The 17,415-nt window shown below is 42.1% G+C and overlaps 1 protein-coding gene across 1 annotated transcript; it reads left to right on the forward strand.

The window, feature by feature from the left end:
• Positions 1-7,091: 7,091 nt before the first annotated feature.
• Positions 7,092-16,449, forward strand: LOC117536619 (polypeptide N-acetylgalactosaminyltransferase 9-like; the record flags this gene model as incomplete). Its single annotated transcript, XM_034201553.1, is given in 4 exon segments — positions 7,092-7,272; positions 11,882-11,983; positions 11,985-12,020; positions 16,354-16,449. Coding segments are annotated over 4 exon segments (399 nt in total), but the record flags the coding sequence as incomplete, so codon positions are not given.
• Between the last annotated feature and the right edge of the window lie 966 nt (positions 16,450-17,415).

The raw sequence follows: 17,415 nt of genomic DNA on the forward strand, positions 1-17,415 counted from the left end.
TCCTGCTGATGTTCAGGTGTATATCAGTATGTAGTGTATCTCCTTTAAAGAGTCCTCTCCTGCTGATGTTCAGGTGTATATCAGTATGTAGTGTCTCTACTTTAAAGAGTCCTCTCCTGCTGATGTCCAGATGTATATCAGTATGTAGTGTCTCTACTTTAAAGAGTCCTCTCCTGCTGATGTTCAGGTGTATATTAGTATGTAGTGTCTCTACTTTAAAGAGTCCTCTCCTGCTGATGTTCAGGTGTATATCAGTATGTAGTGTCTCTACTTTAAAGAGTCCTCTCCTGCTGATGTTCAGGTGTATATTAGTATGTAGTGTCTCTACTTTAAAGAGTCCTCTCCTGCTGATGTTCAGGTGTTTATCAGTATGTAGTGTCTCTACTTTAAAGAGTCCTCTCCTGCTGATGTTCAGGTGTATATCAGTATGTAGTGTCTCTACTTTAAAGAGTCCTCTCCTGCTGATGTTCAGGTGTATATCAGTATGTAGTGTCTCTACTTTAAAGAGTCCTCTCCTGCTGATGTTCAGGTGTATATCAGTATTTAGCGTCTCTACTTTAAAGAGTCCTCTCCTGCTGATGTTCAGGTGTATATCAGTATGTAGTGTCTCTACTTTAAAGAGTCCTCTCCTGCTGATGTTCAGGTGTATATTAGTATGTAGTGTCTCTACTTTAAAGAGTCCTCTCCTGCTGATGTTCAGGTGTTTATCAGTATGTAGTGTCTCTACTTTAAAGAGTCCTCTCCTGCTGATGTTCAGGTGTATATCAGTATGTAGTGTCTCTACTTTAAAGAGTCCTCTCCTGCTGATGTTCAGGTGTATATCAGTATGTAGTGTATCTCCTTTAAAGAGTCCTCTCCTGCTGATGTTCAGGTGTATATCAGTATGTAGTGTCTCTACTTTAAAGAGTCCTCTCCTGCTGATATCCAGATGTATATCAGTATGTAGTGTCTCTACTTTAAAGAGTCCTTTCCTGCTGATGTTCAGGTGTATATTAGTATGTAGTGTCTCTACTTTAAAGAGTCCTCTCCTGCTGATGTTCAGGTGTATATCAGTATGTAGTGTCTCTACTTTAAAGAGTCCTCTCCTGCTGATGTTCAGGTGTATATTAGTATGTAGTGTCTCTACTTTAAAGAGTCCTCTCCTGCTGATGTTCAGGTGTTTATCAGTATGTAGTGTCTCTACATGTCTCCAGGCTTTAATGTTCAAAAAGCTCTTTATTGTTCACATACTGTCTGTGCTGCAGCAACTTTTTTCCCCCTCTGTCTGAAACCAGAGCCCAGTCTGCTCTGATTGATTAGCTGGCCGGCTCTGTTGTGATTGGTTAACCGCTTAGAGATGTCCTGCCCCTTAGCCTATCACGTACAATGTGTTGGAGCGCTATCCAATAGAAGCTTGAGTGTGACTTAGTGATGACTCACATGTTTTTTAAATAAAAGTGTACATTGCACATTAGTAAAGTAAAAATAGTACTTAAAAATATGTAGATTTTTACATGCCACCCGTTGAAATAACAACCTCCATTGATATACAGTATGTGCAAATCTGCAAATGGACCCCCTGCTGTGAGGAAGAGCTTCAGCAGTTACTCAGCAGGTCAGAGAGTCACAGCATATGGAAATGTTCCTGCAGTCTGATTTTTTTAAATTCCTACCGTCATTTTGTTCTATGAGCCAAGTTCCAATAGTAACATTCAACATATAGCAACACATCTAATCTTCAGGAGCAAGCCTTATCATCCCTATTCTTCTATAAAAAGCTTAGACAATTATTACAATCTATTTAAAATGCAATCCCTGGTTCGTTATAAAGAAACAGCTTTAATTGGAAGCTGGTATTGCGGATGGATATTACCTAACAGCTAAATCTTGAATAAATCATCCCTTCTCTTTTCCAGATAAATGTGTTTAACACATGGTAACGAATATATACTAGAATACAATTAAAAGAAAGCTAAACTACAGTTCTGTATTGTAGTTTTTTGGCAATGCAGCTTTTAGCAAACGTTAATGAAATAGGGATACATAGTGTATTTGTTGGGGACTATTTTCAGCTGTGGATTAATACACACTTGGAGCTCTAGTGAGGATTTTAGTTGGCAGATTGTGTGCAGTCCCAAAATAAACTAATATTCATGGCGATGAAGGAACATATCACCAGGGAAACTGTGTCCTTGATTCAGAGTTATTCAGAAACTAACTTTTAGGTCACTTCTAATTTGTATCTTACTCTAACCTTGGTAACCACTCTGTGTTCAGTGTTTTATTTATAACGTATTGAATAGTTAGACAGAAAACAAAATAACATGAAGGTCTTCAACTTTTTTAAAGTAAATTAAATAACATTCAGCTCCTTACATCTTCTAATTTGGAAAGTCTTAAGTGTGCAGCGTTCATGGAAAGGAGATACAATCAAGCCTTTACCCAAGTCCACGTTTTGTCATCTTTTTGAAAGAGAAATCAGCTCTCTCCTGACATTTCAGTGTGTTGGATGGTGTGTGTGTTTGGAGCATTTGGCTTGGCATTTCTGAGCGCTGGAACCTTTAATAGCGGATGTCTGTGTGTCCATGCATACATCTCATATGTTAATCAGTGAGCTGCATGAGTACAGAGGATCCTGTCATGAACGTGGTAGAACTGGCACAGTGTTAAAGATGCATGTTCGACCTTTGTTTTATATATTTATTTTCTAAAGTCAAGTAGAGAAACATTGACGGTCATGGGAGCTATGTGTGATGGACTGATAATGTTCATACAGTTAAAACTCATTTCCAACACAAGTCACTCAATGGGAATCATCAAAATGACATGTAATAGTTTAAAATCAGTGCAGAAAAAAGATCAGGAAACAAGAAAATGTCATCTATGGCAATACAGTAAACACTCATGGGAAAAAGGTGAAAGTGAAGACTAGTTGTTAACCTGTTATGCCCGGGTTCCCCCGCAACATCTTGCAAGTAACAGCGTCTGAGGGCTTCTTCACATTTAACAAACTATGTGTCATACCCACTTAACGGGAAGAAACTCAGCTACCTGACGATATGAACCATTTTTACCGAAATAAAACACAAGTCTAACCTTTGAATTAGCACTTGTACGCACTTAGCACATAACTCACGGACCTCATCCATACCCAGACATCTACCCGCTCTCTCCGCTCCAGCCACGCTCCTCTTCTTTACATCCCCCGCACACGTCTCCGAAACAATGGGAGACCGAGCCTTCTGCTCACTCGCCCCGCGCCTCTGGAACTCCCTCCCAGATCAGCTAAGATCTGCCCCTTCCACCGAGGTCTTCAAAACCGGCCTTAAGACCCTCTTCTTTCGGCAGGCCTTCCAATAAACTTTGAGCATGGTACACCTGGAGTATTGCCATTTTTATCGCTATCTCCGACTTTTATTTTTGTACTTTATTTTATATTTTATATTTTATTTTTTGATTTATTATTATTATTACAATTATTTGTTTAATCTATCAAAGTGTATTAGTATCCTTTGTTGTGAAGCACTTCGAGATTTGTCTTGGCAGATGAGAAGCGCTATATAAATTAAATATATTATTATAGATGATGCTAGATATCATATGAAAGCTGAGATTACATAGATTCCAATGGTATAAATATCATCACTGTGCAAACAAAACTCGCGGCAGCGAAAGCCAGCAAAGACAACACACAACTTCACTTTACGGAGCCAAAACGGCAAATACTTCTTACCTTTCCTGTTTTCCGATCAAAGGTTCAGAAGCAGATGATTTCTTCCAGTCCACCAAATCCTACTTTTAGGCAAGGCAATTTTATTTATATAGCACCTTTCAACACAAGGCAATTCAAAGTGCTTTACAAAAATGAAAGACCATCAGAAAATGGCAATTAAAAACAGTCATTAAAAAGCAAAGATAATAAATTAAACATAAAGACGATACACACTGAAGTGCAGCTGAGTGCAACATCAGTCACCACAACCTCAGAGATATTCAGACCCTTTGAGATAATTAAGTCCAGAGTGTGCCCCTTATTGTGCGTGGGCTCCGTCACATGCTGAGTCAGTCCATAGCTATCAAGAACACAAAACAGTTCTTTAGCCCCTCTGTCCTGGGGGTTGTCAACATGGATGTTAAAATCACCAACAATGACTAGACGGTCAAAGTCAATACACACTATAGACAGCAGTTCAGTAAAGTCATCAAAAAAGCTTGCACAGTATTTGGGTGGTCTATAGATATTTAGGAACAGAGCTCGAGAGGAGCATTTCAGCCGAAGGGCCACATATTCAAAAGAAGCAAAGTTCCCATAACATGTCTTTCTGCATTGAAGGGAATCATTGAACAGAATAGCAACTCCACCTCCTCTCTTATGCATTCTTTCCTGACTCATAAAACTAAAGTTGGGAGGGGTTGATTCGATAAGAACAGCTGCACTGTTATTTTGTTCAATCCAAGTTTCCGCTAAAAACATAAAATCGAGATTGTGCTCAGTGATAAAATCATTGATTAAAAATGTTTTTCCTGCCATAGACCTGACATTTAATAAAGCTAGTTTAAGTTTGTTAAACACACTATCAGTCAGGTTTTTGTGACGAGCTGTGGCTGACATGGAATCACTGCTAAATTAGATAAACTCACACAAACTTTTGAGTGCTTCCTGTGTCTAAGCTGATTCACCGCTCTTAATCTATTACCTATCAACACAGGTATCTGCAAAGCTACTGGCAGGCAGGGCCCCGGCATGTCCTTGAAAGAGTTGAGAGTGCCATATGCCCTTGAGCCTGGACCCAGCACATATCAGTAAGAGTTTGCTGCGTTTTGTACAGATACATCCTTATCAGGCTTCGGAGACCGCAGATGCTGCCTTGAAGGGGGGGAGGATGTTTTGGTCCGGATGATTGTGGTAGGCATGGTGATGAAGACGGGGGAGATGGTGCGCGTCTCTGCTTCGGTGATTCTGGTGGGTGTCGTTGAGGGACAGGGGTCAAGGACATGCTGCTAACGCTGTGTATCGCCTTCATGTTTTCAGTGAACTCCAGGAGGGGGGGTGAGTGTGAAAGGGTGAACGGAGAGAAGAGAGCGCTGGGGGATGAAGGAAGAGTATCCTCAAAGGTGTTAGTAGGGGGGGTGAAGGGCGGTGGAGACTCCTCCATTTGTCTCATAGGTCTCCCATAATCAGAACATTCCTCAGGCGGGTTCAGTGATACTTCTTCAAGGTTTTCTGCGCGATGTGTTGTGTCTTTTTCCTGTTTTGATTCCTCTTCTCGCTTGTCCTTGGCAGAGGGAACAGATTGATGACGCAGGCAGTTGAATATGTTAGAGATAAACAATTTCACTCCTGACTTGTTCAGGCAAACTCCATCTGCCTTAAAAATATGTCTGCGATCCCAGAAAAAGTTAAAGTTGTCAATAAAATGAACAGAATGGTCAGTACAGGCCGTTGAAAGCCAGGTGTTCAGTGCAAACAATCTGCTGAATCTCTCCACTCCTCTTCTGACTGGCGGTAGAGGGCCACTGATGAACACCTCTGCATTTAGAGAGCTGGCAGTTTCCAACAAACATTTAAAGTCTTCTTTCAGCACTTCTGACTGTTGTTTCACAACATCATTTGTTCCAATATGTAGTACCACATTTTTCACAGTCGGATGTTCAGCCCCAATATGCAGGATCTTCTCAGCCAAGTCAGAGACCACATCCTTGGGAAAACGTCGGTGTTGTTCTTATTACATAGACTTTTTACATCTCTTACAGCAGAGTCACCCACAATCAGAGTTTCAGGCCCAGTCGTTAGCTTTCCCTCTAGCCTTTTACTTTTGGAGTAGCTATTGGTCCTTACCCTGCTGTGTGAAGAGAACAGGTTATCCAGGTCATCAGAAAGAGATCTCCGGTTCTGTGTCAGTGGAGCGTATCTGTTCTGGATTGGCACACTCTGTGGTTTAGGAGGATTGTTGGTAGTCTGCGACTAGCAAAGCTGGACATTAACTCAGACAGCTTAAATGGGATTTGTGGTGTCACTGAGACACTTACGGGGACAATAAAGTATCCCTTTAAACTGTGGGTTTTCTTCGGAAGTTTTTCCTTGTACGATGTGAGGGTCTAAGGACAGAGGGTGTCGTATTGTCATACTGATATTTTGTACAAATTGTAAAGTCCACTGAGACAAATGTAACATTTGTGATATTGGGCTATATAAATAAACATTGATTGATTGATTGATTGATTGATTGATTGATTGATTGATTGAATAAAGTATATCGTATCGTATCTTTGCAGTGTTGAAAATGGGTGGAACTTGATGGTCAAACATGTATTTAATGAAATTGTCTAAACGTAGGTAGATGCGTTTAATGGGAGAGTGTACAGCTGAAGGAAAGTTCACCTATACATGTTAAGCTTCTTGTGAAACCAATCCCTTCATTTCCAGGTTTAACTGATGACCTTTAAACATAAAACTTGATCACACTCAAAGATCGCTGAGATCTTAAAATGTGTTGATGTTGCTAAAAGTGTTGCAAACATCCATCACTGTTTGCTGATCAGTCACCCTTGACCTTCAGTTATTGGTGGCTTTACACACTATGTTGTTTTGACCTTAAACTACGTACGTTCTTATAATCATCTAGCTTTTTATCATCAGACTTTTTGACAGCCCTTTCTAGTCCCAATCACATTTGTTGTAGCACTGATGCTATAGTCCAGCATCTCACTCTGTAGGAACAATGTTATTGTGACTTAAGCCAAAGCTATGACAGTAAAAACCCAAATTGTAATAAATCATAAATATCTTTCAATCCCTGTGTTGCTTGTAGTTTTTGTTTGTACTGCACTTTTAAAATGCACATCATGGCAACAAATATAACAGATAAAACCTATCAAATTGTGCAAGAGAATGTTTTGAGATATGCAAGTAAATATGAATAGTGCAAGAAGAGTCTATATACAAGTAAATGGAATATGATATATAGATAAATAATTTGCACGTTGCAAAAATATGTTTATGGATGCAAAAAAAGTCTCAATATCTCCAGACCATCTTCCAAATAGCAGTAAAGTGCGACATTTCTGTGTGAATCCACATTTAATGGACTCTCTCTGTTCCTGTAGGTGTGGCAGTGTGGAGGCAGTATGGAGGTCCTTCCTTGCGCCAGAGTGGCTCACATCGAGCGAACCAAGAAGCCCTACAACAACGACATAGATTACTACGCCAAGCGCAACGCACTGCGGGCCGCCGAGGTGTGGATGGATGAATACAAATCGCACGTCTACATGGCCTGGAACATCCCCATGAACGTAAGTTATTTGCAGAGAAGGCAAAAGTACACACATCCTTTACTCAAGAAGAAGTACAGATACTCGTGTTAAAAATACTAAAAGTAGAAGTACTGACTAAACTTCTTTACTCAAGTAAAAGTAAAGAGGCTTTTAAATGTACTTCAGTAAAAAGTACCCATAACTAGCAGCTGTTTTAAAGAGTACCTGACCTCCCTTTATATTAATAGAACAATAATGTCATTGTTAGCTAATGAATGTTTCCATGCTGAACAACGGCAACATGACAACGTTTCCATTGGTCCCTCTTCTTTAGAGAAGACCAGGAAATGATGGATACACGGATCGTGTTCAAATCAATAGGCACGCAATGACTCTAAAGAATAATGATCACGCATCAAACACACATTCAGACTAAAGGAACCAGCTGTTTGGAAAATGTGAGTTCAACATGTAAGAAGTAGAAAGTACAGGTATTTGTGTTCAAAATGTAAGAAGTAGAAAGTACAGGTATTTGGGTTCAACATGTAAGAAGTAGAAAGTACAGGTATTTGTGTTCAAAATGTAAGAAGTAGAAAGTACAGGTATTTGTGTTCAAATGTAAGAAGTAGAAAGTACAGGTATTTGTGTTCAAAATGTAAGAAGTAGAAAGTCGTCAGAAAAATAAGTAGGGAAGTAAAGTACTGATACCAGAAACATTTACTTGAGTACAGTATTGAAGTATTTGTACTCCACTACTTCCCCCCTCTGGTTATTTGAGACCCTTCCCTCCTTCATTGCTCATTCAAACACGCAGCCAGGGTCTCCGGAGACACGAGTCGATAGAATTTCAAAATTCACATTTCATCCCATTTGACCTTCACACTGGCAGCCGAGCAGAGGAGTCGCTCTCCAAACCAAGTGAACGAGATGAGCCTCATGTCTAATCAATCTATTTTCATACACATCACTTTGGTTTAATTGCTTTCAAGCGTCTTTGAGACATAATAAACAGCTGCTTTTACTAATAAAGAGTTTAATTTTGAATCCTAATTGCCTCGAGCCATGCATAATGAGATGATTGTCAGTGAAGGCCTCTGAATACTGCCCAAACAACACTTGATATGAAACTGTATGAGTAGTGCAGGATTGAGTCCTCAAACCAGGAGAGGAGTCATTTTTCCACTTGATCTCTCTTGATTTACATTCAGAAAACCTGAACATGTGTGGAAACAGGTACACGTATCAATGGCTTTGGGGTACAGGTTTAAAAGTGGTGCAGGGAATTAGTCGTATAACTCGGAATTGAGCATTTTACCACTTTGGGTCCCTTGTTCTCGAAGTAGGCAGTGGTTAAAATGTATTTTGGTTAGATACCTAAAATAAGGTCAACCCCACTCGTCAGTTTCCTGTTCCCTCGTCTTGAAGTCAATAGGCATTTTTATGTGTTTGGTTAAGAGCCTGAAATAAGGTCTGCTTACAAAACATGTCTATGACCTAAAGTACATCAGTAAATACCCCAAAAGTGTCTAAATGAGACAACTAAACGTCATCACGCCCAACATTAGCCACCTTTAGCTTAGCGGTGGTGACGTGAAGTCATGTGACCGTGCTGTAGTTCCTTTATAGCCTAACATTAGCCTCCTTTAGCTTAGCGGTGGTGACGTGAAGTCATGTGACCGTGCTGTAGTTCCTTTATAGCCCAACATTAGCCACCTTTAGCTTAGCGGTGGTGACGTGAAGTCATGTGACCGTGCTGTAGTTCCTTTATAGCCAAACATTAGCCACCTTTAGCTTAGCGGTGGTGACGTGAAGTCATGTGACCGTGCTGTAGTTCCTTTATAGCCTAACGTTAGCCGCCTTTAGCTTAGCGGTGGTGACGTGAAGTCATGTGACTGTGCTGTAGTTCCTTTATAGCCCAACATTAGCCACCTTTAGCTTAGCGGTGGTGACGTGAAGTCATGTGACCGTGCTGTAGTTCCTTTATAGCCCAACATTAGCCGCCTTAGCTTAGCGGTGGTGACCTGAAGTCATGTGACCGTGCTGTAGTTCCTTTATAGCCCAACATTAGCCACCTTTAGCTTAGCGGTGGTGACGTGAAGTCATGTGACCGTGCTGTAGTTCCTTTATAGCCTAACGTTAGCTTTTTACTTCTAACAATTGCATTTAGACTTCAATAATCAACAAGTCATCTTAATAAGCGGAGATTATCCGGCTGAGAAAAAACATGTAGGTATTATTGAGCCGTTTGCCACAGACCTTATTTGTTGAAAGAAATTCCCAGTTTGCGATCAATAAAGTATATCTTATCTTATCTTATATTTAGAAGTCCAATGGATAAAACCCATTAGCTTTTTGTCGGGGAGCGATTGCGATGGTAACTTCAGGGTCGGCCTACAGAATATGTGATCACTGCTTCTTTCTTTAAGAGGCTAAGCACACGTCTGATGCCTGCATGTCGTCTAGATAAAAAAAATGGCGCAAACATCACTACATAAGTACTCACAAAATGCAGGTAGGAAGCACCAGCAGCAGAAGTGTTGAAGCTGATGTGTGAGTGCAGAATGGAGGATATGTTGAGGAGGGGGTGCAAGGAAAGGAGGAGGGGGAACTTTGACAAACTAGTCAATCAGACTGCTGCCTTTCTCCAGTGTAATTACAAACACAGTGGCATGGCACATTATTACCCCAGCTGTCCTGTGGCGCAGAGTTATTTTGTGTACAGTACAAAGACCCAACGTTACAATTATTCGATCTACCCCCCTCCATCTCTGCCTCCCCCACACACGCCCATACACACAATCACAGATTCTTGTTATTGTCTGAGGTTCCCGCTGAGAGCACAATTACTTCAGTGGGGGAAGGCTTTATGATTCACCACAGTGTGCAGCGCCATTTCCAAATACCAAACAACATCTCAGTGAGATTGAATGCATTTGTTAGTGTCACTTTATGGTGTGCGAAAAATAAAATTAGACTTTTTCAACCCATTATTAACAGATGTTGAAAGCAAGTTCAGCAGCTGGTTGTATAGACTCCTGCAGAGTGTGTGTGTGTGTGTGTGTGTGTGTGGGTGTGTGTGGTGTTGTGTGTGTGTGTGTGTGTGTGTGTGTGTGTGTGTGTGTGTGTGTGTGTGTGTGTGTGTGTGTGTGTGTGTGTGTGTGTGTGTGTGTGTGTGTGTGGAAGTCTGTGGAAGTCTGTGGATTGGTTAATTTGGACCAATCAGCCTGGCCATAGTGTGTGTGTGTGCGCGCATCAGGATCATGCCTCTGCAGCTATTAGGCATTCCCCTAATCAATCTGGAAGCCACCTCCATGCGTCAGCCGGGCCGTGAGGGCTCATAATTAAGCAGCTGATTAGAATTTGCTCAGCGCAGATCACGTATAATGAAAGAACAATAAAGGTCCCACATGACAGGCACATCTATCCGTCTCTCGCTAACTGATGCTGCGTCCTCTCAGCACCTCCTCACTGCTGCACCTCCCTGTTCTCCAGGAGCTTGTACTCTCTCTTAAAGGTCCCCTATTATACTGTTTCTCATCAATATATTACAGGTCTCAGATATATAGAGAACATGTATCTGATTGGCTGAAACACCAAACAGATCATTGCAGCATTACCCATAATCCCCTCTGTTTCAGCCCTGTTTCCAAAGTGCTGATTCTCTGGCTGTTACTTTAGATGAAAATAAGGAGCCCCTCCCCACGCCCCTCTGAGAGACATTTGGTTACAAAGAACTCAATGGAGCTCTAGGAGGAGATTCAGGTGATAAGCGGCGGGGGGGGGGGGGGGGGGGGGTACCATGGTTGCTGATTGGCTAATGGTTACACAAGACAACACATCGTTATGACATCATAAAGTGGCCAAAATCTGATCAGCTCATTTCAGACAGGTTTTTATAGAAATGGATCAAAAAAGAGAGAATCTTTGTTCCTGAACTTTCAGAGTCCTCTTTCCACAGAGGGGACACATGTTGATTGTAGAAGAGACATGAAGAAAGAGGGGGACACATGTTGATGTAGAAGAGACATGAAGAAGAGGGGACACATGTTGATGTAGAAGAGACATGAAGAAGAGGGGACACATGTTGATGTAGAAGAGACATGAAGAAGAGGGGGAACACATGTTGATGTAGAAGAGACATGAAGAGATGGAACACATGTTGATGTAGAAGAGACATGAAGAAGAGGGGACACATGTTGATGTAGAAGAGACATGAAGAAGAGGGGGACACATGTTGATGTAGAAGAGACATGAAGAAGATGGGACACATGTTGAGGTAGAAGAGACATGAAGAAGAGGGGACACATGTTGATGTAGAAGAGACATGAAGAAGAGGGGACACATGTTGATGTAGAAGAGACATGAAGAAGAGGGGACACATGTTGATGTAGAAGAGACATGAAGAAGAGGGGACACATGTTGATGTAGAAGAGACATGAAGAAGAGGGACACAATGTTGATGTAGAAGAGACATGAAGAAGAGGGGACCCATGTTTGATGTAGAAGAGGGAGGGACAATGAAGAAGAAGGGGACACATGTTGATATAGAAAGAGACATGGAGCAGTGGATTTTGCATAATAGGTCCCCTTTAAGTAGGAGTGCCCGCCGGCTTGTGAGAGCTTTGTTCCGCCTCTGTGTTGTTGACAGAACCCCGGGGTGGATTTCGGAGATGTTCAGAGCGCGTGGCCCTGAGGAAGAGGCTTCCAGTGTCGGAGTTTCCGCTGGTACCTCGAACACGTCTACCCCGAGATTGCGGATCTACAACAACACCATCACATACGGAGAGGTGAGACGCTTATTGGACATTTTCTGCATGTTAGTTTGGCTTTATCATCATCATCATGTGTTGTTTATTTCTACTCTTTTCATTTCTATTTGCTGCAACGCCAACATTTCCCAAATTGGGATCAATAAAGTACATCTTATGTTATCTTAAATCTATCACAGAGGATGTGGTTTAAAGAGGAGAATCAGTGAGGAATTGTTCAGCGTTGCAGTTCCAGGATTTCTTTGGTCTTTCCGAGAAAAAATGCCCTGAAACACGAATGTTGGCACCGAGTTGATATCTGTTTGCATTGTTGGAACGTAACTATATCTACTCAAGTATTGTACTAATGTAAAATTTGGAAGTACTTTATGCTAATTTCTACTTCCTTCATTTTGGAGGCAAATCATGTTTTACTACACTACCTATATGTGACAATATTCAGCAATATAAGGTACTACTTCCTTTTCAGGTTTATATCATTAATACAAAATATGAATCAACTATTCAATTATGATGTTCTGTTATGAATTAACGAAGTGTCCATGGCAGTCTGGAAAGGTCATTGTTCTCCAGCGTGTCCAGAACGCAGCCGCCAGACTCCTCACTCACACCAAATCATGCATCACATCACCCCGGTCCTCAAAGAACTCCACTGGCTCCCCGTTTCACACCGCATCCACTACAAACTCCTGGTCCTCACTTTCAAAGCCCTCCACCATCTGGCCCCCCCCCCCTACCTCACTGACCTCCTCATCCTCTACTGACCCCCCCGGTCCCTCAGATCCACCTCAGCCGGTTTGCTTTCCACCCCCAAGGCCAAACTCCGGACCTTCGGGGACAGAGCCTTCTCTGTGGCAGCCCCGAAGCTCTGGACCTCCCTCCCCCAAGACCTCCGGGAGTCTGAATCCCTCACCCTGTTCCAGTCCCGCCTCAAAACCCACCTCTTCAACTCTGTATCCATAAGCCCCCCCCCCCCTCTCAACCAACTTCCTCCTGACTGCTTTTCTGTTTTGTTTCTTTGTTTCTTTTTGGCTTTGTTTTTGTTTTGTCTACCCTCCCTCCCAAAAGTAAAGCGTCTTTGGGTTCAAGAAAAGTGCTATAGAAATAAAATGTATTATTGTAGATTAGCTACGTGAGCTTGCTAGTTCACAGCAGATCTGCAATAGTAATGGAAGGCGTCATGTGATCACATTGTTAAAGTAAACGTTTAGGCAAGTTTCCAGCGACAGTGACAGGTTGGCTAACTTTGAAATCCCCCCAACATCATTAAGAGTTCATGTCCCAGGTGTGTGCGTCGCTTTTTAGTGTCCCCTGGTTTCCGTTGTGTTTTGAGCATCTTGCAGCGTTTAGTGTTACGGCCCGTCCACACAGCGGCGTGCGTTGAAGCTTCTAACGCTTCTGCCCATTCACTTTGAATGGGGTGACGTCACTTTTAGCCGAACTGTATTTTGGGAAGCGACGTGGAGCGTTGCTGGCGTTGCTGGCGTTGCTCGCTTCAAAAGTTGAGCAATGTTCAACTTTTGACGCCTCGACGGAAGCGTCAGCCAATCGAATCATATGCCAGTACAAGCTCTAGCCAATCAAACCGCGTGCTTGTGTGTCTGGGGCGGGAGATTCATGTGATTGGTTGTTGGTCGAGTGTCAGACACGCCCGCCGGCAAGCTTCAACGCACGCCGCTGTGTGGACGGGCCGTTAAGCTTTTAGTCAAGGCTGTGCATGTGTTGTTAGGTTGGTGAAGATGGAAATGGAAAATGTTCTGCGTAGTGATAGCTTGTTTGCATGGGTCAGCTTCAATAGGTATTACTACTTTTACACAGGTGAAAGGTCTGAGTACTTCTTCCACCTCTGGTTTGAACTAAACTGTGGTCAAACGCAAACTGAGATGTGCAGATAAACAGATGAGAGCTCATAACATGACTCACTGTTTCCACTCTGAGGTGAAGGTGTCTCCTTGCTGGAGCGACGCAGCATCACGACTCGGGATTACATGCAATTTCCTCAGAATGAGTTTTAATTAAACACTTATTAGTTTTCCATTCCAACCTGATTGTTAGGGGCTCGGCGGCACACGCAGCACAGAGGGGGGAAACAGGATTGTGACAGGTGGAAGAATTGAACACACTCCAGAGTGTTTACTGAAATTCACAGTTTTTCATCAATTTTTAAAATGGAAAACAGACGCAAATCAATACGCTCTGCAACTGCAATGTCAGAATCCATTCAATTAACCTCTAGATTCATCAGTGTGAATGTTCAACCCCCCTCTCTTTGTTTCCCCTGCTGCCTGTTTTGGCTCTAGCACCCAGGAAATGAATTTCTCAGAGTGGCAGCTTCTTAAGTGGCACTATTTCAAATCTGTCGACGAGCCTCGTGTTTCGCCACATGGCCGCCGCAGCAGCAGAAGTGAGTCCCATCTGTCTCCGAGCTTCAGCAAAACTCGGCCATGCTGACCGGAGCAGCCGAGTGGAAACCTCCCGACATCAGCACATGATAGATATGTCACACCCTGGGAATGAAGATGTACGGAGCTCATGCTCAGAGCAGTCCTCCGTCTGCAGACCTGGAGGGAGAGGAGTGGGATTTAGTCACTGCATGATACATGACACTTACAGTATACAGCGCTTATCTAAAATCTCAAAGACGTTTGTCATGGCCAGGTCATCACTTATAGACAATAAGACTGTGAACAGGACGGGAGGCTGTGTTGCATGAACAGTGGAAAAAGTTGTAATTAACAACGGCTCGGCACTCTACTAGACTCAATGAGTAAGACTCTTTTCCAATCACATGCACACATTGAAGTGTCACTAACACTACGTTAATATGTTGACTATAAGTTTTGCAAAATAGGGAAAAAAGGCAACATGGATATCCTATTATTAGCATAAAAACAACCGGTTCCCCTTGCGTTCTACTCGCAGCACAGCGACACCTAAATGCACAGGAGACATTTTGCTGAACGTATTTAACGAGCCGATGGGAGAGGGGTTTGAATCTTTATCTAATGTTTGCCAGAACAAGTGACCATATCCCCCCAAAATATCCAACTTTACAAATCAACCCTTAATCATGATACCAATTAGGGCTGCACGATATTGAAAAAAAATGACATTGCGATATATATTGCGTTTTTTTTAACTATATTTAACCGGATGAAGGATTTTAGTCACGGACGTCTGGATCTTAACTGGTAGACTCATCATAAGTCATGATCCAACATGTCATGATAATGCATGTTGCTTCCCCTCAACTAAGGGGGTTCATCTGTGAATGAAGAAGAGAAGAACCTTTCTGAATCCAAAATAGTTCCAGATGGCAGATGTTGCTTTTCTTTTTGGAAGTAAATCTTCATTCTCCCCGGTATTGTCCTCCTGTGCCTCGCTCATTTTTTACCGGTGTTTTGATGGTCTGCAAACTAGCGGGGGCGGGGCCTGCTGTGATCTGATCAAGAGTGGTTGTGATTGGTGGTTTGCTGTGCATGCAGAGCCTGCATGTCACTCACTCAAGTACCCCTGACATGAGAGCCGCCCAAGTTTTCCTTTTGTAGCAAGCAGCAAAATAATTGTAACATGACGTGTTTGAGTTCATTTACCTACTTAATATCGCACGTCCTAAAAAAAAAAAAATCCCACGTCCCTGCGATGTGAATATCGCGCATGTGCATATCGCGGTTATCGGCATGACACGATATATCGTTCAGCCCTAATACCAATGCACCTGCACTCTTTTTTGGACGCACACTCAATCATATTTCCATCCTTGTTTTTAAGATACCTTCATATTATTATTTGTGTCATTTAAAATGTCTTTGTTATAATTTGATTATCTTTTCAATCTGCACACATGACTTCTACTGCATGTCTGTCCTTCCTGGCAGAGGGATCCTTCTCTGATGCTCTCAACAAAGTTCAAAATGTTTCTCCCAATTAATCGTGTGCTTCGAAGATCTAAGGACAGAGAGTGTTGTATGCTTGCCAAAACAATTCATCATATTCCCCCAAAATATCAAACTTTAGAAGTCAACCCTTAATTATTATACCAATGGTCAAATATGTTTTCCATCCTCAGTCCACCCATGTTTTTAAGACGCGTTCATGTTATTATTTTTGTCGTTTAAAATGTCTATGTTATAATTGGATATTGTCCGTCCTTGGAGAGGGATCCTTCTCTGATTCTCTCAAGAAAGTTTAAAACGTTTTCCTGATTGATCGTGAGGTTTCTTCGTGAGTTTTTCCTCGTGTGCTTCGAAGGTCTAAGGACAGAGTGTGTTGTATTCTGTTCACACTGTGGAGTCCCCTGAGACCGCCCTCTCCTTTAATTATTCACTCATGAATCCCTGTTGTGTCTCAGGTGAGGAACAGCAAAGCGAGCGGCTACTGTCTGGATCAGGGATCTGAGGACGACGACAAAGCCATCCTCTACCCCTGCCACGGCATGTCCTCCCAGGTCAGTGTGTGTGTGGTGTGTGTGTGTGTGTGTGTGTGGTGTGTGTGTGTGTGTGTGTGTTGTGTGTGTGTGTGTGTGTGTGTGTGTGTGTGTGTGTGTGTGTGGTGTGTGTGTGTGTGTGTGTGTGTGTGTGTGTGTGTGTGTGTGTGTGTGTGTGTGTGTGTGTGTGTGTGTGTGTGTGTGTGTGTGTCCCAATTTCTATGGGAAGGCTTTTGTCATATCAATTCACTTTTCAGCTTATTCACAAAAGCTAAAGTATAATCATAAGACATTGTTTGTAGCCTTTATTTAACCAGGTGAAATCCCATTGAGATCAACAACCTCTTTTTCAAGGGAGACCTGCAGCTGTTGGTTACACATGAAAAACAGAAAAACAACTGAAAACAAAAAGGACGTCATACAACATAATTACAGGGGTACAGTTTACAAACCTATTCACAATGACAGGTATCAAGAGTATCAAATAGCATTTCATCCAGCCGAGCTTTAAAATGATGCAGGGGAACCAAAATGCTCAGTTTAAAAAAAATGGTGCAGTGTTCCAAGCTAGAGGAGCAGCGCACATAAAATAAATCCTCCAGAAAAACGCGGGCAAAAATCCTTGATTATGCGATTAAACGTGCGGGGTTTTTATGTGATTTTATGCGGTGAAATTGCAGGAAGTTGCGAAATATGCAAAATATTTTTTTTTAAATATTGGGCTGTCTTATTTATTCTCTCTCACACACAACCTGCCACTAACGTTAATCCCCTTTACTATTCAATTAAACACATTCAATGTTTATTTATTGTAAAAGCAATTGGGCTAATTTAATCACACTCTCTCTCTCTCACACACACACACACACACACACACACACACACACACACAAACTCTCGTTATCTGACCAGCTTCAATCTTGTAGGCTTCTCACCTCGTTTCTTGTAGCCCTCGAAAGGGTTTTGGAGGTCGATGCCTCTGTGAAC

The sequence above is a fragment of the Gymnodraco acuticeps genome, unplaced genomic scaffold (genome assembly GCF_902827175.1).
Source record: "Gymnodraco acuticeps unplaced genomic scaffold, fGymAcu1.1, whole genome shotgun sequence".
Taxonomy (NCBI): Eukaryota; Metazoa; Chordata; class Actinopteri; order Perciformes; family Bathydraconidae; genus Gymnodraco; species Gymnodraco acuticeps.